The sequence below is a fragment of the Amblyomma maculatum genome, chromosome 11, assembly GCF_055883805.1.
Source record: "Amblyomma maculatum isolate TAMU_Amacu chromosome 11, ASM5588380v1, whole genome shotgun sequence".
Classification (NCBI taxonomy): Eukaryota; Metazoa; Arthropoda; class Arachnida; order Ixodida; family Ixodidae; genus Amblyomma; species Amblyomma maculatum.
The window spans coordinates 80,040,922-80,064,200 of NC_139354.1; the positions used below are offsets into that span (position 1 = coordinate 80,040,922).

At 42.9% G+C, this 23,279-nt stretch overlaps 1 protein-coding gene and 1 non-coding gene across 8 annotated transcripts in view; both read left to right on the forward strand.

Moving 5' to 3' along the window:
• Positions 1-6,583: 6,583 nt before the first annotated feature.
• On the forward strand, positions 6,584-6,656 carry TRNAS-UGA (transfer RNA serine (anticodon UGA)). Its single transcript has one exon. It is a non-coding gene; the product is annotated as a tRNA-Ser (tRNA).
• Positions 6,657-11,009: 4,353 nt separating this feature from the next.
• The window catches only part of LOC146174244 (uncharacterized), a 57,102-nt gene continuing 44,832 nt past the window's right edge, over positions 11,010-23,279 (forward strand). The window contains exon 1 of one of the 7 annotated variants that reach the window (XM_084584824.1): positions 11,010-11,149. In XM_084584824.1, the coding sequence (XP_084440950.1) occupies positions 11,100-11,149 (50 nt within the window). In that variant the 5' untranslated portion in view covers positions 11,010-11,099. The other 6 variants (XM_084584828.1, XR_014702241.1, XM_084584826.1 and 3 more) reach the window with 6 other exon arrangements.

Here is a 23,279-nt window from a genome sequence, read left to right on the forward strand (position 1 = left end):
TATCTTGATGCACTGTTGGACAAACATTTGAATTGGCACCCGCAAGTGCAATCAGTGCAACCAAACGTTTGTGGAGTGCCTGGCATTCTTAGAAAACTACGATATTTTTACGAAAACGAGTCAAACTCCTTATATATAATTCACTAATCTCGGCAAGCATAAATTGCTGTCCTTCATTACGAAGCCTTCCTACTGTTGCCAAATGAAATAAATTTGTATTCTACAAAAGAAATCAATCCGTGAGATCACCAATATCCCATCCTATAGTCATACAGAACGCCATTTTAGTGGAATGAATTACTTCCCCTTCCAGACATGTACAAAGAAAACGTTTTAAAGCACTAAAATTGGTATTAAAGTTACACATTAGTTAATATTGCCATTAAATAAATGTTTGTACTACCCGCCATTCTGAAACCCAGGAAGTTACACACTCATGAAACAATTACGGATTTAAAACTACACCCAAGCCTTCATAAATAATCAAATACATGTGCCTGCTGAGTTTTTTGCTCTTGATACATGTGCCTCGAATATGTGTGTTCGGGCCATGTGTTTTTAATAATCAGATACATTTGCTCGTAACAATATATCTGTCACACCTCTCATTACCAGTGTTATACAGTGTTTCTTATCGCCATGCATATAAGTGTAGCACCTCTCAATGGTTCTGTCCCGTTAACTTGTGTGACGATCCATTTATGTGCATATTTCTTAGTTTCATAGTTCTGTACAGTTAACCTTAAAATTAATGTTGTATATGCCACGCTGACATATATTACAGGATTGTGGGCTTAGTCTAGAGAATTCAGACGCTCTTTACCCACGACCCTAAGCATCACTGATCTTGAAATGCAAAATTTATTTGACTTATTAATACCAGTTTTGTTCACGGAACAGTGTCATAATTGCTTCCCTTTTTACTTTGGCTCTTGACAAAAAAGATTTCTTTTATGAAGTCCAAAAATACGTCGGACGCACACATTTTATCTTCTTAAAGACAAGGTTATTTCGTGCAGGCCCTTGGGTGAAGTCTTGGCTGATGTACATATAGCAGATTGTATTTGCATGCGCTTACGAGGAGCTGAGATTTAGGCAATTTCATGAAGGTGCAAAACGACGTTCCATTCTAACATCTCGGCACTACCACTGTGCCGGAGATATGTGTATCCTGCTACCACTAGAACATCGTGAAAGCAAAACCGACGGCTTGCAGGCACGCGAAATATGCCAGAAGAGAGACACAGTCGCTTTGCACCGCATGTATCGTGAATTTCAGTTGCACAAATGGCGTGGTCTGCACGCTCGTGACAGAGCACATTGAATCGGCACAGTTCATGCCTCCTGACTGTGCGTTTGGAATACTAGTCCTACGGCCGGAGCAAGCAGGTGGCCCCGACGGGCTAAGGGAGGAATTACCCGTCATTCCTTGCACTCCCGTGCACTACATGTACGCGAGTGGGCTGTTTTCAAACCTCTAACGGATCTACGTTACTCTCTGCGTGTTTCTTGAGATTGTGTTGACATTGTAGCAATGCTCTCTCTAGATCACGCGAGCGGTAGAATAAGGTTTCCTCTCGTCGGGTGAGAAACCAGCCTTTCTACCACTACCGGCCAAGGGCGATCAAGGACTCGCACCTTGTCCCCTTTTGTATGCATCTAACAACGCCATCGGCACCACCGTACTCATTGATACATGGGCCTAAATCAGTGTTTTCCTGCAACCCGCCTTGATAGTACTTTGCGACCGCTCACGCATCTTCGGCCCGCGAACGGCTGAAGCATCCGGTGCATAAAAAGAGCTCTCAGACCCTGAACATGGTTCTTCCATCACTGTTTCGATTGATTTTGTACTTGCTGACGTCCGCACGTCTATTATCGGCACAGTCTTCCGCACCCACCATGGTGTCCTTGTCGACGTCAAGTATCGCTGACTTGGGTTCCACCACTCGCCCTTCGTACGAGGCCTTGCAACATGGGTAAATCATGATGCGGCTCCAATCTACAGCACTTGGCGATACACTATGTGGCCCTCTACTTCATTAATACCGACCCCCTACAGCACCACTAGATACGATCCTGCATGTGCGCCATGCGGTGCACCACAGTCTGGTGTCCACGGGACTACGTGTCTTCCCCTTAACGCCTTCTAGCTCCGGACAAGCTCAAGGTAGCTCGCGATCAAGAAAGCACATGCTTGCGCTGGAATTATTCAACCATCTTTTAGCACTTGGTACTCTCCACTTCAATTGGTAGCCCAAAACACTATCGACTAAAGGCCATGTGATGACTACTCCTCTCTCAAAACCCACACCATACTCTGTCACTCCCTACTCCAACACATGCAGGGCTTCACTGCATTCCCCAATGGCATGAACATATATCAAGGATCCACATCGTCCTCTATATACACACTGTTCTTGCCTGTCTGACGTTTGTTTTCGCCTACGTGGACGCCCTGCTCTGGCCAGCCACTCCATTGACGAGCACCGGTATCACCTGCGACAGTTAATCACTCATCTCTCTGACCATGACATAGTCATCAGCAGAGCTAAAAGTTAATTAGTTGTGCGTTCGCATGCATTCTTTGGACATGATAATGACTTAGTTTGCATTCGACGTTTTTCGTCCGAGGTGCAAGTAATGACGAATTTTCTTCAACCTACTCCTGTTACTTCGCTGCTTTAGTTTCCGAGCATGGTAAACTACTGCCGTAGTTTTATTCATAACTCTACAAATTTGGATGAGCGCTTGAATCGTCTTCTCACAACAAAGCAAAAAACACACCGCCTAAAATGAAATGAACATGCCAACAAAACATTTGCCACCGTGAAGCAAGCGCTGGCCGAAGTCGCACTGCTTGGCAAACCTACACTACCTGGCAGTCGTGATGTCCAGTGTGCTGTGGGCGCTGTTCTAAAACAGCCCACTTATGGAGCATGGCAGCTCCTCGCATTTTAATGCAAAAATCTTTTTAGGCTTAAGAGTGTATATCTATGCGCGTCCCTCTAAAGACACTGTGCCAAACTCGAATAAACGTTATACAACTCTAATATCACTCTGTGAAATCATTTAACAGGCACTAATGAGGCGGTGAGAAGTCCGCCAGAGTGCAGTAAAGACGGCGCAAAAGACTCAAGAACCACCGCGCTACGAAAGCTTCCGACTCATCGCATTTTATCGGTGCAAATCGCCTCCTCAAATTTTTTTCGAAGAGAAGACTCCTACTCAGACCCGTTATAGTTTGTCACGCGAGAAGTTGCTCGCCATGTACTTTGCTGTGCGCCACTTCCATCACTTTCTGGAAGAACGTGTCTATTTGATACAAAATTATTTAATTCGCTTGATCTTGAATTAGGGTACCGCGGCCGAAGTGATTTCGCGCTCGCTGTATTCATTAACCATACGATTCCTACAGTATCTACAATATAAAACCCATAAATTCAGTGTAATATATGGGACCCAGAAAACAAGCTCCTTAAATGAATACGTGGATTTTGATCTTTCTGAGGGCAAACGGTCGATGCAGAAAAATCAGAGCACTCTTTGGATGTAAATTTCGGGTGACGCTGAATGTGACAGAATATAAACTTCAACAATGATGGCAGCACTTAAATGAATTCAGAATTTCATATTTATGACCACTAAGACACAGTGCAGTTTAACAGAAAGATACAGGGCAGAAGTGAATATGAACGCAGCATAATGAAAAATAATGAAAGTAAATTAAATGCTAAAAAATCAATATTCCGAGCCGCACGACCACAGCTACTTGTATTCAAGAACAACGCGTGATAACTGATTAAATTTACATATGTACATTCACATCCGTAATAAAGAAGGAATAACATTACAGCTTAAAATTAATCGTAGTAATCAATTTTCTCCTACGCCAGTTTTTCGTTGAATTACAATTGTTTTATTGACTTTTAATAAGGTAGTTTTCTAAAACCAATGCATGAGCATATTTCTTGAAGCAAGTAAAATATATTATTTGTGTTTGAGGCTCCTAGTAGCTTACTATGAATTTCACTTGATGAGATATTGCCTAAGAATAAGGAATAAAGGTTTCACGTAAAAAAAAGATAAGAAATTCACAAACTTTGCTGCTACAAAATTTTCATATACCTCCAGCTGAAAGGCAATTTGGAAATAATACCGTGCCATAATTTTAATAACTGCTCAGAATGTCATGAAAAATTTGGAAGCGTCGAAGATAAGGTGAAAAATTTATGTTTTGCGTTAGAGATTGAAACATTATAATCAAGAAAACATTCATAGGCGATTGGCTTCTGCATAATACTTTAAAGCAGTACATCGCATTAATAACCTAAAAGTGCTGCCGTAACTTCATTGTTAAAATAATTGGCGGCAACTACACTAATCGAGCTGTCTAGGGGATAATATGAGTTCTGTCCAGAATTTTTTGGCCGTCTGGGCTGCTGCAGTTTAATCTAGAATTACTCTTCTGCTTGCAAGCCTGTATATAACCTTGGCCTGAAGGATAACTATGGAATAGATTAAGATTTTACTACGCGAAACAGTATCATGCCGAATGCAACTCTGAAAGCGATAAGAAACTCTAAATAAACTCCGGTGCAGGACTCAACTATAACCACGTGTACACTACCTTACAGTTGTTTTGAATGAAAATAACATTTTCCAATCGATTAACCATATAGTCTTAGTATAAAATGGTCATATAGCTAGAATAGTTTTTTCTGGTAAGCAGCGGATAGTTTCTAAGCAGTTTCTACTGCTCACAAAATGCTAGGTTTGCTATCGTAGCGACGCTGAACGTGCGGCTAGCCATTTGGCGCAGTGAGGCTCCGTGATGGCCTCAATGTACTTTTCCTTTTTGTCTTTTCGTTTTCTTTTTTACTGAATAACCTGAGGAACTCGCGTATAAGAATATATTCCCCGTGTACAAACTAAGTGCAACCAATGTTTTACAAGATACGGTGAGCCCTAGGCTTATTCCAACCAACAAATAGCGCTTCATATTAGTGTATCCAGTATGCACCAATTTTTCCTCCATCAAATTTCAATAAAATAAAAAGGTCTTTAGTTATTTTTCTATTTATTGCCTTGCCAAAAAAGGGTCGAGCAAAAGCTGTAAACCTTCCAGGAAAACGGCTAGATATGTTGTTTTAATCAAGATAGCCTTTACGCAATTTTTTTTCATCAGCCAACAGTGATCCCTAGCAATAAAAAACAGCAAACGCTCCTAACAGCAGTGCCACTTTAAAGATCGGAGACGCATCTGAGATAACCAAACTCGCTTTTCTTTTTAGTGCTCGCTCAGATATTGGGTGACACACTTGGGGTATAATTTAAAATAATAGCTGGTCTCGTGACATCTCCTTTTAAAGCCTACAAATAGATGTGCGTAAACCGTAGCATGACGGAAACAACGTAACTGCTCGTTTTCTGAAGATTGGGATGGGCAACTGTAATCAGCCCTCACTGGGTCACGGCCACACCGCATGCCTTACTCCGGCAGTTTTGGGAATGGTGCTTCTTTCGTCAGGGAACCTTTGCAATTACGACTGATGGTAAAGCTACCTGACAGAGAGTATACCATTCCCAAAACTGTCGGTGCAATAATCAGTACACTGACCCACGGCAACCTGCTGGATGTGTATATGTATCAGCAGGTTGCCGTGGGTCAGTGTACTGATTATTGCGCCGAGAGTTTCGCGAATGGTATACCCTTCATCAGGTAGCTTTACAATCAGTTGCAATTGCGAAGCTTCCCTGACGAAGGGAATACCTTTCCCAAAACTGCCGTAGTAAGGCATGCGGTGAACCCGTGACCCATTCGGCGCAATAATCACTACGCTGCCCCACAACGAAGTGCTGGATATATATATATGTATGTATATATATATGTATATATATATATATATATATATATATATATATATATATATATATATATATATATATATATATATATATATATATATATATATATATATATATATATATATATATATATATGTGCAGATAAATGAAGGGGAAATGAGGGTGCTCGTTATAATATATGAAGGAAAGAAGCCAACAGTCGGCGAGGCCAAGGAAAGGATTGGGAGGTCGTGGGTTCGGTCGTGGGTGGATATTCGGAGGTCGTGGGTTCGGTCCCCCCCATCGGCACGTTGTTTTTTCTTCTACTTTGTGTTTAATTATCTTTCCCCTAAGCAGATTACATTACTCATTTCTGTGATTATCCAAGTAAAAATGAAAAAAAATAGACATAAAACATAATCCCCAATGCTTTCCTTGGCCTCGCCGACTGTTGGCTTCTTTCCTTCATATATTATAACGAGCACCCTCATTTCCCCTTCATTTATCTGCTTGTAGCTTACGGGGGTCTCGGTTCTGGCAGTCTTGAAGCCATAGGTAGCGTAAGAGGGTTCTAGAAAAGCTTTCGCCCTCGCTCTTGTTCACGTTCTACGTGACGCTGGCGGGAACACAGGACGTTCCACGTCCGCCGCTATGGTTGAGGGTGGCGCTGGTGAACACTCTCAAGGTTCGTATACAGATAACATTAACACCCGAGAAAGTAGCAGGGGGGACAGCAGCCGACGTAGCTCAGTTGGAAGAGCACCGGACGTGATATTCGGAGGTCGTGGGTTCGGTCCCCACCATCGGCACGTTGTTTTTTCTTCTAATTTGTGTTTAATTATCTTTCCCCTAAGCAGATTACATTACTCATTTCTGTGATTATCCAAGTAAAAATGAAAAAAGAAGACGTAAAACATAATCCCCAATGGTTTCCTTGGCCTCGCTGACTGTTGGCTTCTTTCCTTCATATATATATATATATATATATATATATATATATATATATATATATATATATATATATATATATATATATATATATATATATATACAGGGTGTTTCATCTAAGATTTTACCTATTTTTTAAAAATAGGAAAGTTAAGTTTTATTGTTGATTCTTCTTTTAGCTGTTGTATTAAGAGTAGAGACAAATCAGGAGTCTTAAAGGGCACTAATTAGCTTACTAATTATCTAAGATTACCTAATTAACCTTTTATTTATACCAGCTAGGAGCTTCTTTCAAATTGCAACAGTGAGCTACTGGTGTGAGAATGCCAAATAGTATTTTAAACGACAAGAAACGCGCATTTCTTAAGGACTGCAGCGCTGGCATTTCTGGCCGCTTTCGACGCACGAAAACGAAACCTAGAAGTCGAGGCGCGCACTTATGCACGCCCATGAGTGACGCAGCCGTGACGTCACCGAGAGAAACCAGCCATCTGGAGGCGGCCGCTGCCGCCCGCGAAATACGCGCCTGGAGCTGCGTCATGGTCTTGTAGGATCTTGAGATATCACCAACGCATTGCGCACGAAGCTTGTCATGGTGCGGGCGTAGCGCTGATGGTATGGGCAAATCAGCCCTCCCTCTCGACTAAAAGGTTTGGCTCCCAGAGGGTGAAATGAAAAGAAAAGCAGTGCATGCACAGATATCGCACCACTGAACGTGATAACACAGCGCCAGACGAGTAGTTCACGAGCGGCAGCAGCCTCCTTCAGACAGCTTGATGCGCCCGGCGACGTCACGACTGCGTCACTCGTGGGCGCGTACAATTCCGCGCTTCGTCTGCTAGGTTTCGTTTTCGTGCGTCGAAAGTGGCCAGAATTGCCAGTGCTGCAGTCCTTAAGAAATGCACGTTTCTTGTCGTTTAAAATACCATTTGGCATTCTCACACCGGTAGCTCACTGTTGCAATTTGAAAGTAGCTTCTAGCTTGTGTAAAGAAAAAGTTAATTAGCTAATCTTAGTTAATTATAAGCTACTTAGTACGCTTTAGTACTCCTGATTTTTCTCTACTCTTAATACAACAGCTAAAAGAAGAATCGACAATAAAACTTAACTTTCCTATTTTAAAAAAATAGGTAAAATCTTAGATGAAACACCCTGTATATATATATATATATATATATATATATATATATATATATAAATGCGCTTGCGAAAAGGACGTTCTTGGCTGCAGAAGAAATAGAGGAAATCATTAACACTTCATTTATTATTCGTCGACGTTGTCCGTTGTACGGTCTTTTTCAAGACTGTGGTTACATTGCTTATGTTTCAGTTCTAAAGGTTTGAAAATTGTACAGACGCAGGAAAGAACAACCACACAAAAAAAGAAAGAGATGAAACACGGCCATGTGGGATCTGTTGAATGCTAGAAAAGAGGGAGAGGACAAAACATGAGTACGGGTCGGCGACCAAACCAAGAAAATGTTGGAAGCGTGAAGATTCTGAAGGCCCGGAAAGAGGGGGCAAGCAGATTAGCCAAAAAGGTGCTGGCAGGGGAGTAGAAAAGCAAGAGGTGGGGTGGAATGGGGAGAAAATGAACAGAACACTTTTGGTATGGTCTCAGACAACGGCGCTGGCTGTGTCTCTTCTTGAAGGCAGTTAACTAAATGCAGATGCACAGGGCTAAGGTTATCTTCGCGGTGAATCTGTTACTTGGAATGCTTCGGGGTCACTCACCTATCGAAGCATTCCAAGTAACAGATCCAAGTAGCCCAGTCTGGCCCGCTTGTTCTCAGTGCTATCATCTGCTCGGGATCAGTGCGGCAGCGTGACCCACCTGTATTTCACCGGCACGGACGACACCGACGTAGAGGACTGGCAGACTACATACTAGCATGTGAGTGCTTACAGAGGTGGGATTACCACGTTAAGCTCAACAACGTCATCTTCTATTTAAGTGATGTCGCCAGCTTGTGGTTCCGAAACCACGAAGCTGACATTTAAACCTAGGCAACACTCAAAACTAGCTTCACGGAGGTTTTCGACCGCCCCGCTGTTCGGAAACTTCGCGCTAAGCAACGGTTGGCTTTTCGCATCCAGCAGCCAGGTGAACATTTAACAAGCTACATTGAGGCTGTTGTCAACCTGTGTAAACGTCGTGATCCATCTATGACTGAAGCACAGAAGATCAAGCATGTCCTCAAAGGAATTGCTTGGGACGCATTCCACATGCTCGCCGCCAAATCCCACCCAAACCGTTTCTGACGTCATTTCTTCGTGCCAGAGCTATGATGAGCTCCGCAAAAAGCGTCTCATGACGCGCCGTGCCATTTCCTCGGATGAAACACTATATCGACACTGGATCTTCCCGGTGCTCCTCAGTATCACCAGGTGCTTCTTCAGCAAATACAAGAGTTTTTGCGGGAAGAGGTGGCTTGATAGTTGTTCTGGTATTACAATATTACGATATATATATGTATATACATATATATTTATTGTATAAATGTATGTATGTGTGTATGTATGTATGTATGTATGTATGTATGTATGTATGTATGTATGTATGTATGTATGTATGTATGTATGTATGTATGTATGTATGTATGTATGTATGTATGTATGTATGTATGTATGTATGTATGTATGTATGTATGTATGTATGTATGTATGTATGTATGTATGTATGTATGTATGTATGTATGTATGTATGTATGTATGTATGTATGTATGTATGTATGTATGTGTTACTAGAGTCCGGGTTTCGAGAGATGCTAACAGCGTTACCGAACACACGAATGTTCTTGAAGGCGTCCAGGTCGTTGCTTGATCGTCAACTAGTAAGGCAAGAGTCTGGCACCTGCGCTGCCTACCTCAACTGAGGAAATGCCTGAACGTGCAAAGCAGACCTAACAATTGATGCAGCTCCGTCGTACGCTCCTGCAGACTCGATAGTAACCCAAAACTAAAGTATCTTCTCCTAGACGAGTTGCACCGCTGGAGGTGGAGTAAACGCAGCCGAGGTGCATGTGATTATGACTTGTATTGGCGCGCTGGAGAGGGACGGACAGGGGTGAACTGGCAAGGTTTCACGCAGGCAATGCACTAGATGGCTTTGCTGGTACTGGAGATAGGAGGTTGTCAGCCAGGTCACACACTCCCTCGACCATTTCAGTCGTTTTCAGATAGCCATATGTGCTCGCAATAGAAAGTGAACCGTCTACAAGCAAGGCATCAGTTTGCAGGCCTCGCGAATGCTTCGCCTCTGAAGAGGCACAGCGACGGCATCGAAAAGCACTATTACAAAAGTCTAATAAGCCGATGTGAGATAGGCATCGTTTAGGGATGGGACATCATTGGAGCGTCCCATTGCTATCTGCACTTGCCCTCCATGAATAAAGTATTGAGCAAAAGACCCTGCACTGTAAAGTTTATTAGCCGCGCCACATGTAAATTTCCCAGATTGGTTCATTCACAGTGGAAGCAGCGTTGAAGGTCTGGCGGTTCCTGGCTAGACTTGACACACACTTTTGTGTGAGATGGTGGGATTGCTCCAGCCTGCTTTAAAGTTCAGAATTAAGCTTGGTGCCCAGAAAAATTATGTGTGTAGTGGGCGAGTTCGAACACCGTGTTGACGGTTCTAAGCAAAAACGTCATGCCTTCAACCCTCGTCTATCTACGATGACCGCTCCCGTCCATTCTTGCTTCATCACAACCCTTCAAGCACTGCCGTGGATACCGAGCGCTCCCACAAAACCTGAACGCCTTGCCCACATCGCTTCGGTCCCATTCGCCACAGCGCCGTCAAAGTTAACCTCCAAGTCTCTATGGCCGCTCCCCGACGGAAAACTAAGTGCTGCAGCGTCTAGAGATGATGCTACAATAGGTAAAATCATCTGAAATCGTCGCCTAGCTTATCGTGCGTGCTGCAAAACGCTCAACGTAATCGTCGATAGAATAGCATTGGACCCCACATTGATACCGGTCCGAGAGTTTCTGTAATGAGTCCTGAACTGCGCTGCAAAATGCGAAAAGTGCTGACCCCTGCCCCTACACAGGTTGTTCATGTCGCAGATATGGCGCTACGAGAAATGGTCGTTGGCTTGTGCTCCTGGTCACACCACTGCCCGCTTCTTCTTCCTCGTCCGTAATATTAGCTTTTCATTGTCCCTTTTAGAACAATCTGCGTTGACGTTTTATAGTCGCCATTGTGAGCAAACAAAAATGAACAACTCATCCCCGGTGGTTGCCGGTATACGACATGAAGGAGAAGTGATTGGTCATCGTGTTTTCTGGCGTCACCACACGAGATGACGCGACCGAATTTGGAGATGCTACAAATTTGTTTCCCACTATTGAGGTGAGACGGTGAGACCAAATTTCAGCTTTTTAGGTGACGTGAATGTGGTGTCAGAACAGCTACTCTAAGGCCACGCAGACAGCTTGATTCGGCTTGCTTCATCAGTGACGCATGCTCGCCTAATAATAGGCTAATTGTCGAATGCAAGGTAATGAGTATAGGTGGGTAATTAGAAGACACAGTTTAAAGACTACTACTTTATGGACATCGAAACGTTGTTCCACGCTTTAGGAAACAAAGATCCTCACCCTGAGCCAGAAAATGGGAGCCGTTAACACAGTCATGCAATGGCATGAGAGGTGGAGCGGGCGAAAAATTTATTACTACTGAAGGATATTGGTTTATTATATAGACAGCAGTAACCATCCTTGCAAAGCTTGATTCACAGAAACCAAACCCTCAGAGCACCCACTGAGGATGCATTTTTTCTCACCTTTGAAGAGCGCACCAAATGTGTCTGCAACAAACCTTTGCCATCAAGAAAACAATTCCACCTTAAGGACTGCATATAAAATACCAAACGACAGAGGCTACAAGATTTCTACGGCTGTGAAATACAAAACCTCTCATTAGATTACAGCGAAACATTGACTGGTAGATATTCGTTGAAGGGCGATGATCGTGCACCCAGACATTGTTTATGATTGCTGCCTGCGGAAATCAACATAGGAAGAATTAATAGCTCTTCTTAGCGACACCGAATTTGTGAGTAATAAAAGGGCCATTCAAAGAAGCTAAGAGAGTATTATCTTTAACACGTGTAAAGTACTGAAGGGATCTACGGACCAAATTAGCCTATATTCCATCTAGGGGCCTTTGAAGCAGGAATATAAAGGGGTACAGTGTGGAAAAGTTATATTTACAAACAATTCAAGATCTATTTATCTACTCTTCGATAAACTTCATCCACATAGAATAAAAATCTGCAGTGGTTGGAAACAAGTTTCTGGCTTCACCTCAGTAAGGAGATATTTTTGTATAATAAACATAATTCGCAAAATCTTCTTAATAAGCTCTAAATTATCCTAGTCCTCAGTTAGCTACACCAATTTATTGATGCCAAATTGGAAAGCTCATCAGCCGTACTATGTTTTTCGGAACGCACTTCTCCGCTTGCCTTCCCTTGAAATCCATTTTGTTGCACATAGCGACCACCTGTTGTTCTCTTTTCACATTATATGTTCTGCCCATGCCCATTTCTTTTTCTTGATTTGGAATAGTGTCACTAATTTGAGTGGGCTCTCTGACCCACTCTCCTCGCTTTCTGATGGTTAACGCTACACCCAACTATAGTGCTCCCCATTCTTCTAGAGCACCATGATATAACGAAATACCTGGAGACCATTTTGGATGAAACTCATGGAAAGAAAAAAATGTCTGTTCCGCGTTCGTGCCATAGCATCTCTTAAAATATACATAACAAAATCAAAACGCACGCCTTACAGCACCAAGTAAAAATAAGATTGATTGTTTAAATAGACAAGCATATCAGGCAAAGAAAAATGGATAGCTTGTTTGTACGTGTTATTGCGCATAATCATATCCTGCTGGCAACGTACAGTAGACTCTCACGCTAACTTATGAGACACTGTTGCGTTGAGCTATTACAGTAGCGTCGCGGTGACCACCACTAATATAGATTCTTGCACTAGTTGGGTATGCTGTTATTTAATGATGTCGAGGTAACATAGTAGGCGGCTGGCGGGTGCAAGGCAGTCGGCTACAGTGTGCTGTCAACAGATGAACTCAAATGGCTTGAAAGCTTCTGCTCTGCTGGAAGAGTATCAGCTCTTTCACAGTTATCTTGTATCGAGTCTTAAAATCTCAGGTAACAACTGTATCATTAATTGCACCAGGGCAACATTTATCATGCCATAAAAAAATTATTGCAGGTGGGAGAAATTAGTTAACAAAAAAACTGATCTCAGCAAACTTTTAAATTCTGTACAAGTAAATATTTCCTGGTATTTTTGAAATTCAAGCTTACGGCAGTTGAAAACAATATATTTTTGTCTTGTGCCTAATCCCTCCGATTTCCAAACCCAATTGGCTGTGTGACAAACCCAAATTACCATTTGCAAACCGAAATGCCGAACTACGTGTCTCAACATTGTGACACTATTTTACCATGTATAGGCATTACATTTTTACTTTATTTGAACTATTTGTTATTTCTATACAAATACTCCAGCACAGCTGTGTACACTAGCTGAACGCATGAATTTGAGAGCAGGTTCGCTTTGTGTAGCATAAATGAAAGTAAATAGCACATCTACGGCCTTCATATGATGTGTCATAGAGTATACATGGGGGAAGACAGCAGAACATATCTCCAGAATAATCTGGAAAACTAAATTGCGCGCCAAAAAGTCGGCATGCAAGAAAAGTAACAAGTTGAAAGAATTAAACACTTCCTTATAGCTATTTCGCATGCAAGTGAACGCGGTCGCCATTTCTGCGGCTACGTCGCAAAAAAGGTATTCCGAGTGTTTGCAGCAACTCAGGCTGGAAGAACCACGAGGTCTCACTACTTTGAAGTATTTTGGCCTATTGATGCCGGTTGTGGAGAAATTTGCTAAATTGCCTGTGAACTAAACAGGTTACTGACTTCTGCATTAGAAGAGGTAGCGCTTGTTATTCCTCTCATATACGAACAGTAGATCACCAACGTACAGAACTGATGGCTGATGACAGGGTAAAAGTTTTCAGTTTGGAGGAATAGTATTGATTGTGATATTATTTTTAGTAAAATAATAAATATTTGAATATAATAATGAATAATATTAGTATTAATAAATAATATTAAATACGAGAGATGAAGTTCTCACCACTTGGTCAGCGCTGATTTACGTATGACGTCAAGCTCTAAATTTCGCAGAGTTGCTATAAAAAGATTTTCTCAGCTTTTCGTCTCAAAATCTCTTCGTGCCGAACAAAAACCCACTGGTGCATATACTACATTAATTTCTAAACAATTAACAACGTAAACGTAGAAAGGAAGGTGTTACACATAGTGTCTTGCAGGACGGGTTTATGAGGCACGCTAGAGCTTTCGCTACAAGCCAAAGATGGCTTTTGCTTCTGCAGACTAGGAACAGCCTCCTGTATACTCAGTTGAATCGTGCGACCTTAAATCTTGCTGGAGGATGCACAGAAGACACGGGGAAGCGCTCGTCAACTGAACGAAAACTAAGTGAGTGGCGAAAGACATGGCACACACATAATTGCTCTGTCTAAAACATAACTACTCGAGAAGCGCAGCAAAGGACGGCCTCGACGTTTCGGCAATCAAGTGCATTTCCTATTTTCTCCAGCCCCGCAGGCAACGACAAACAAGCCCGATCTCGGGTCGGGAGCAGAAGCAGAGGCATGGGTCCCGACGCCCCGTTAACTTTCCCAACCAGGTACCTAAGGGCCCCTCAAGCCACGCACACATGTTGAGGAAACTCGTGTACGCAAGGGGAGGAGAGATAGGAGCAAAGAGACAACGAACACACAGCGCGCTGTGAGCACCATGCCGATCCGAAATTCACTAAACCATTATCTTCCCCACCGAACTCCAATGAAAAAAAAAAAAACGTATATAGACTGTTAGATGAAGCTTGAAACGCCAACATAAGTGTCTGTCTTGCAGCTGGGGGCCCAGCGGAAAGCATCAGCCCTCCCGGAAAATGACGAGGCGTCGACAAACAAGAACAATGCTTAATACTGCATCACGTAGGAACGGCCTCAGAAGCAGGCCTGAATAGAGAACTGACGCGCTCAAAAAGCTGGTGTCTAGGCGTCGTCCCCCTCAGCGGAAGCAGCCGCTGCTTTTTAAACACTTCGCAGTTTAGAGGGAAAGGGGTAAGAATTGATGTTAAATCAAGGTTTACTGACTTAGTCACGGCGGCGTGGAGGAACCTCCTACTACCGGCTGATGAAACGCTGTCTCCATCGAGCACTGGGCTTGGCCAGTTTTTTCACACACAGGCACGCACACACATAACGACACGTGTAGCTTGAATAGTTCGAAATAAACTGACGGGAGAGAGCGTCGGGCATCCGAATGTGCGGCGCTGGAATGGCTGAAATGCCCATTGCTTTGTATGATGGTCTTGCGTCAGCTGCACTTCGCTGCGGCCGCGTCGGCGCTCGTAGGTGACGGTCACGGATCATAACAGATTGCCCGCCCAAGGAAGGAGATACCGAAAGGCAGGGGACTGCATCCGGTGTCCAGGAGGAGGAGAAGGAAGATGAGGAGGAAAGGCAGGGAGGTTAAGTGGTAAAAAATCGATTTGCTGCACTGCACAGGCGGAAAGGGGTAAGTGGATATAAATGTTGTGGGTAATATAGAAATGGGTGAAGTCAGTACTGCCACATCAGAGACATGTCACATCACATCACTTCACATTCATATCACTTAAAATAACAAAAAAAAATATAGCCTTTCGATCAGTCCTGTGCTTTTCTTAAAGCGGAGCAGTGCCTGGGAGGCCTTCACAGCAGACGATCACGCACAGTACGTACGAAGGAAGACTGCTGGTTGACTGGCGTCAAGGAAAGCAAGGAGGCGGACGACGCGAGGTAGCGGCATCATCGCGACAATCCCTCGGTGTCCAGATGCATTGTCGCGGATGATGCGGCTACGTGGCGTCTTCTGACTCACTGCTTTATTTGACCCAAGTCAGAAGTCAGCCAGAAGTCTTCCTTCGTACGTACTGGTTCCTAAAGCACTGTGCAAAATAGCTTCCGGCGAGATTTTAGTCGTAACTAGAAGCATTGCATTTACGCTAAAACCTCAATCGGTCAGACAGCAGGCACTACACATACTCCACGAAGTTATACCAGGCTCTTTCTCATTTATATAACCCCCTATCTTTGAACACTAGGCAAAGATATAACAATGTGTTCAAAACCCCGTGTCTGGATGATAACACCAACAAGAGACAACTTTGAGACATATTCTCGCGTTAGGAGCTCCGAATTATGCCATCGCCATTGCCCTTGAGACTCCCCTTCTTTGAAGGTTAACGCAAATTTGAAGGTTAATCCTAAACTGTTAGAAAATTTGTGAAAACGAATTGCAAAAAAAACACCCCTTTTCCTTAGTTTACCAGTTAACATGAAAAACGTGCATGGTGGGTATGAGAATTCTTGCTGTCTGAATTCCTATTTTAAGATTGTTTTTTCCGAGACTTGCACTGGTGAACTGCCTAAATACAAGAGATATTCTACCAGAATATGCCTATGGTTACTATATATAGAGATGTTCTCAAGCTACTTTTCAATTTTAACAACAAATTATCTATGCGGTCCTGATGGTATTCAATCGCTGGTATTAAAATCGTGCTCACAAGAAATTGTGCTTGTTTAATACCTGTGGTTGATAAATCAATATATACTATTTCATTACCAGCAGGGTGAAAGATAGCCCATGTCTTTCCTATTCATAAATCCTGTAAGTTTTCTTGAAAAAGCAGGCCTCTTTCTCTAACATGCGTATGTTGCAAAACAAAGGAATACATTAAATACAGGGCTGTGATGAAACACCTTCAAAGAAATAATTTCTTTTCGGATACTCTACGCGGATTCAGGCCTCGCTTGTCATGTACAAATCAACTGGTAGAGCCCTCTCATCACCTCTTTTACTCTTTTGACCTTATATTTTAGGTAGACTGCAGATATTTGCATTTCCGGAAAGCTTTTGACACCGTTCCTTATCCCTTGCTGTTATTCAAATTATCTTGTCTCAGTATACACCCCAGAATAGTGTATTGCATTATAAATAACTTGTCTGGACTAACAAAGCATGTTTTAGGAACTGAACTAAATCAATACATCTCACTGTAATCGCCGGCGTGCCCCAAGGCTCTATTTTGGGCCTTTGCTATTTTGAGTCTTTTTAAATGACATTGCCAAAAATTTACAATGCAAAATGAGGTTTTGCCCTGATGATTGTTGCATATAGACGAATGTACGAGATGATTTCAGTATTAGCAGTTCGCAGAATGATCTCAACAAAACTTATGCTTGGTGCACTAAGTGAGGCATGTCTTTGAACAGTGCTAAATATCAATTTGTGTCATTCACCCTTGAACACTTTGTTGTGAGATCAGTCTAATATTTCGACAGACCACTACTTGAAAATGCCCAACATTACAAGTATCTCGGGGTATATTGTTCAGAATATTTAATATCGAACAGACATTTTCAATACTTAACCTAAAGTCATCTCATGTGCCAAACCTTATTAGACCTAAGTTTTATAATGCCCCCAGAAGGTAAAAGAGCTGCTTTACATAAGGAATGTTCTTCCGGTACTAGATTGCTTTCCTTAACCTCGCCGACTGTTGGCTTCTTTCCCTCATGTATTGTAACGAGCACCCTCATTTCCTCTTAATCTATCTGCCTGGCGCGGTATGGGTCACTCAAAGCACTAAACGTATAGAAAATGTTGAACGCGTACAAACCTTTGCAGCAAGAGTTGTTTCCGGCAATTATAACTTCAGTAGCGGTATTACGGTACAGATAGCCTTATCATACTAGCACACCGCCGATTACCCGCAAAATTAGAACGTTCATTTTCGGATTTACTCTGGTGCCAGAGGCATAAATAAGAACTTGTACATTTTCTCTCCCCGCTTCATCTCTAAACGATGTGATCCCGAGCTGAAAGTTTTGGAAATGCGCTGTTGCACTGATGCCTACTGCATCTCCATTCCTCGTTCGAGAGAAAGGTAGCCTTATGGCCTCTCCCCTCATAATCTATACTCTTGTGCAAAATGCGCATGGTAGACAATCACCCCATCGATCTCACCCGTACCCGCTCAGCATCCCTTTGCGGTCGGCTGTATATTTAGGACTGGACTGTAGGTTATTTAGGCACATATCTGGAAGTGGTTTAGTGTGTCGGCATACTCTCATAACTTTACCTTTGACAATGAGCAGTTGTATGAGCCAATCGCTTCACCGAAACTAGATATAGGAATGACCGCTGTTAGAAGGTTAACATCATCGGGAGATTTTATTTACTGAAAAGCCACGGAATCGTTAGAAAACAGGCGAGTGTTACACGTTTTTGGAATCGAGATAGTTAATGTATATGAGAAGGAATAGCGGTCCATTGACTGAGCCTTGAGGCACGCCGGAATAAACATTACTTAACTATGAATAATAACTTTGACCTAAAGAAATTGTGCTGGATAAGCAAGGAAGTATTCGATTCATTTCAGATCGCATTGATCAATGTTCAACTTATATGCCTTGTCGAAAGCATTATATATATTGTTACGATACGGCAAGCCGATGAAAACAGGAGAACAGAGGACAGAGAGATGGTCGATGGCAGTGAGATGACGTTTAATGAAAATGTTGCCGGGCCTGGCACGAGCGCTCCTGTCCGCGCCACTGCCCGCTTTTTCTTCCTTGATGTCGTAAATGTAAATGCAAATGTAAGCAACCTCTAATGCTTTGTCTAAAATATGGTGAAACATGTTAGTGAAACAGCCAAGTTGAGTCTCGCATCAATATTAGTTTTGGAGACCACGCTAGGCCTGTGTTATGAAGGAATAGACTGAAGAAAATGACCATTTCTGAAAATTACCTGTGCCGAAGATGTACTAACACGAGAGATGGGAATATCATACGCATGTCAGGGTCTAACTACTGATCTGTGAAATCGTATCCTAGTAACCTTGTTAGTAAAAGACTATGCTACGAAAACAGGGTATGGGTAACATTAAGAGATAGGAAGCGTGCAGAGTGGGTCATAAAAATAACTGAAGTTAGTGACAGAAGTGCGACGAGAGGATAACTGATGGTTGCTTACGGTAACGGATTCCGAGGGAAGGAAAACGGGCAGGGGAACATTTTTTAGGATTCTTGATATGGGGGGGGGGGGGGTTGAGAAGCTTTGACACCACAGGATTTGTTCCTGGATAGAACCGTTTAAGAGCAATATTTGCTAAGGAATAAAGGATGAACTTCAGTTAATCATACAGGTATGTTACTTTGCGCAGCTGCAATTTTACGTGGACACGATAATAACATTGTTTTGGAATGTATTCAAAGTGCGTCCTGGGATAGAAAGTAGTTATATTTAGCAGTAGCCGGCATCCGCGATTGACCAAATGCAAGACAGAGCTCTGATTCTGGATTTCAATAAAAGCTACGCTTACATTCGTTCCCTCATCAAACTGCTAGCTACAGTGCTGTGTACTAACGTACCCTGCTTAGGTGAATAAGAAGCACACTGGTTGCCAAGAGGACATCTTTGCTGCTATAAAGTGATCTATCCGTGCGAGCAGCTCCCGCATGCCATTTTACGTACCATTCCTGAAGATAATGGTACGTAGAGAAGAGAAGTACATGTTAAGACAATGGAATGGGCATGGGCAGGACATGTAGTGCGAAGAGAGGATAACCGATGGTCGCTTCGGCTAACAATTTGTATTCTAATGGATGGAAAGCGTAGCTGAGGCGACAGAAAGTTAGGTGGGCGGATGATGTTAAGAAACTAGCAGGGGTCAAGTAGAGGCAGCTAGAACATGACCGTGTCAATTAGAAGAATATGGCAGAGGCCTTCACCCTATTCTGTGGGTATATTCAGGCAGATGATAACGACAATGATAATAATAATAGACATAAATGTTACCGTTAGATATGTATATGGCTTTCTAACGTTCACGGCAGCTGATAGGTGGTGGAAATATGTCCTTATATATTATGTGTGTATTTCAATAAAAGAATGAGTTGCCAATTTGTACATTGTCCTGTCTCCTGTCTTGTGTTCGTCTACTTTGCGCTTAAGTTTTATTTCGTAATTTCCACGTGTTTTTATTTCCACGCAGTCCGACATGATCGTCGCATACTTGATGCCAGTTCTGGCGTGAACGGTTAATGACGTACAATTTCCTTCTCAACGCCTACAATGCACAAGTTGAGCGTCCTTAGGTTCAGAAACCTTCACCTCTAAGGCACGTCACAGGCCTTTGAAATCATAGAAGTGTATGTTTTGAAATTTCCCTATCACTGCAATGTTGCAGCGTTATCTCAAGTGGAAATTCACCTGCGAAACAAGAGTGAGCGATGGATCGCGTTTTAACCGCGCGTTATCACTGTTGGTGTCTTTAGGAAAAATGTTTGCCTACCGTTTTATTGAAACTACCAGTGCAGCCGGCAAACAAATTATGTTTTTTTAGTATAATGATTGTTGCGTTCTCTTTCTCATGCCTCATCCTGCGAAAACGGCGCGCAGTGAAAACGGTATGCAGCACTGGAGAATACCCAGAAGAGGTATGTCCGGATATAAAAAAGAGACCATGCACAAAAGGAAAAGAGCTGTGCGCTTGCAAAGAAGGCAAAATTAGGGAGCCAGGAACCATGTATTGTGTCGATCTAGATCAATGCTGTGCAGGAAGATACTGCGCATATAAGAAACACTGTCCATCGTGTTTCTCAACTCCAAATGAATAACCTGCAGAGTGATCTGACAATAAAAAAATGCCAATGTTTCCAATTTTATCGTCGTTAGTTCCAGATGATATTGCTCTTCATCTTACGTGTGCTAAAATAGGTGGTAAACATGCTGGCTGATGAATGCGCGTCTGGCACTTAAGTATTTTATAGCGTATATTGTAATGTGGTAATTCCAGTCAAGAACAATTTGCATGCGCTATTACCACTTTGCGTGTAGTGAGCAGACAATCATTTACTCTGTTTTTAACAATCGCATCATCACGACGATGTATCTAGTCACGACTGATTACTTCACTTGGTGGTTTTCGCAAATAAGAATGGGACGCCTCCGGGTGTCTGATCCAGGCGCCCATGATGCACCTTTCATCTGCGACTTCTCGAACGCCGCACCACATAACATACAGTAGCTGACCCAGTAAAGCACGAATCCGTGGCCTTCAATTGGTTTAGGGAAAGTAAAGGACCAGTAGCTGTCACTTTCCCGCCGACGACAACCAATATTAATTCCAAGTCTAGAAGTACAATCAGGGATAACTTAAAGTTCAATAACACGGAAAATTGAGCTAGTTGGTAGATATTTTTAAGGAAAAACAGCGCGGAGACGAAGGACAAGGAAGAAGCGCAGGTGTTGTCTTCTTCTTTGTCCTTCGTCTCCGCGCTGTTGTTCCTTAAAAAAGGGATAACTTAGTCGAATCAAACGCAAACAACACCGCTTTGTCATCCGTCTTATATATGAGTGCAGTCTGAGAGAGACAGAGATAGAGAGAGAGATAAATACCATTTATTCGCACCTGTCAAGAATGACGGAGGGGGGGGGGGGAGAGAAGGCTTTAGCCTAAACCGCCATGCATTGCCCTAACCGTCAGCTGGAATGTCTTGGGAATCGGCGGCGGCCAGGGCGAGACGGATGACTGCGTTGCTCTTTTGCTAGGTGAATGAGTATTAAGGTCACCCAGACTTTTACCTTTCTATTCAGATCGTTATAGGAATGGCAGTTCCAGACTATGTTCGCTAGATCTGTTATGCTATTGCAGTGATTACAGCTAAGACTAAAATCTTGCGGATGTCTTCTAGTGCACAATTGAGGGTTTGGAAACACACCGGTTTGCAATTTCCTCCACACCATTTCTTCTATTTTGCAGAGCTGTTTATCCGCTGCTCGGTAGGCTTTACGACCGACCATGTAGTGAGAAATAATTTGAATGAGCGTTCGGAGTTCGTCACCAGAAGGGAATGGTTCTTCTCGTGGAGGCAGCGCTTCAACAGCGACTGTCTGAGTAAGCCGTCGGGCGGTCGCTTGCGTCTTATCGTTCCCTTCAAGGCCCTGATGAGCTGGAGACCAGATCGGTGCGATTTTCTCTGCTGGTACTGGAGCTGTGAGAAGTTTGGCGGCTTTAGCAAAGATTCTGCCCATACCATAATTCCGAGTGGCTATGTTAGAATCACTATCACTCTTGTACCCTAATGTGTTACTGCTTGAGCAATGGCAACTACTTCTCTCTCAGTTGAACTTGTGTTTTTGATTTCGTAGTACGAAACCAGGTCTCCACTCCTTCGAACCACTAGCGGTGTGTTTGCTGCCCTGCAATCGTATTCGGCAACGTCCGTGTAGAGCACATTAGATCTACCTTCTAATATGACTTGTAGGGCCCCAGCCCTATCTTGGCATCTACCTTTGTGAAATACCGAATGCATGTTCTTTGACCGCGGTGAAATTTTGAGTATACCCCTAGTTTCTTTATGCACGTTATCCGAACATTCCGAAGGTCCGAACACAAGGCGCTAAATGATTGTTCCTCACGTTTTGCTTCTTAAAGGTCTTTGATGCTGCGACACCGTGGCGGCTTCTTTGAGCTCATTTAGAGGGTTGGAGGCACCCAGCCATAGAAGCTTTACCTTCTAAGTGTTTGGAGGACGACCTAGTGCGGTTTTGATCCCTTTTCTGACTATGATTTCAATTTTGGGTTTTTCTGCTTTCTTCAGTTTGAGATATGGGCAACGTATAGCCCACCGCTAATGTCAAAATCCTGTACCAATCTAAGAAGATTGGCTTCCATCCCCACATGCTTGGTAGAGATGCGTTTGAGTAGCCGGTACGTCTGGCTGGTACTCGCTTAAAGTCTAAATATTTATATTGTAGGTATCATTTGCTTGCATGCGCAGTGCTAACACTGTAATACTTTCTACGGTAGAAATGGCGTTGCCCATTGACTCTTAAAATAGTATCAGAGCACTTGCAAGAGGGAGTCTTCTCCTTTTTTGATGTGACAGATAAAGAGCCTCTGGTTTTTGTACAGAACGTTTTAATGCAATTAGCTTGTGATATATCACTATGGCATCTATGACCATCTGCAGTGTGCTTTCAATTTGCCCATCACTACCCCATTCACCTACTGCGTCACATCTTCCGGATATAAAGTGTGATACAGGTTTGTGATTCCATCGAGCTGCCCTGGTAGCCCAGTGATTGCTACACTAAAGAATGTCGGTGTCATTTGCATTTGACTTATGACTTTCCACCAATACTGGCGGCTACAATCCGACTGGAGAGGAAGCCCCTTGCGTAGTTACATGTCTTGACGCCAACATTTAGCGCATTAAGGTTCTCAAGTAAGGCTACGTGTTTAACATTATCAAAAGCTTTGGCGACGTTTAGTACACTCTTAATCAG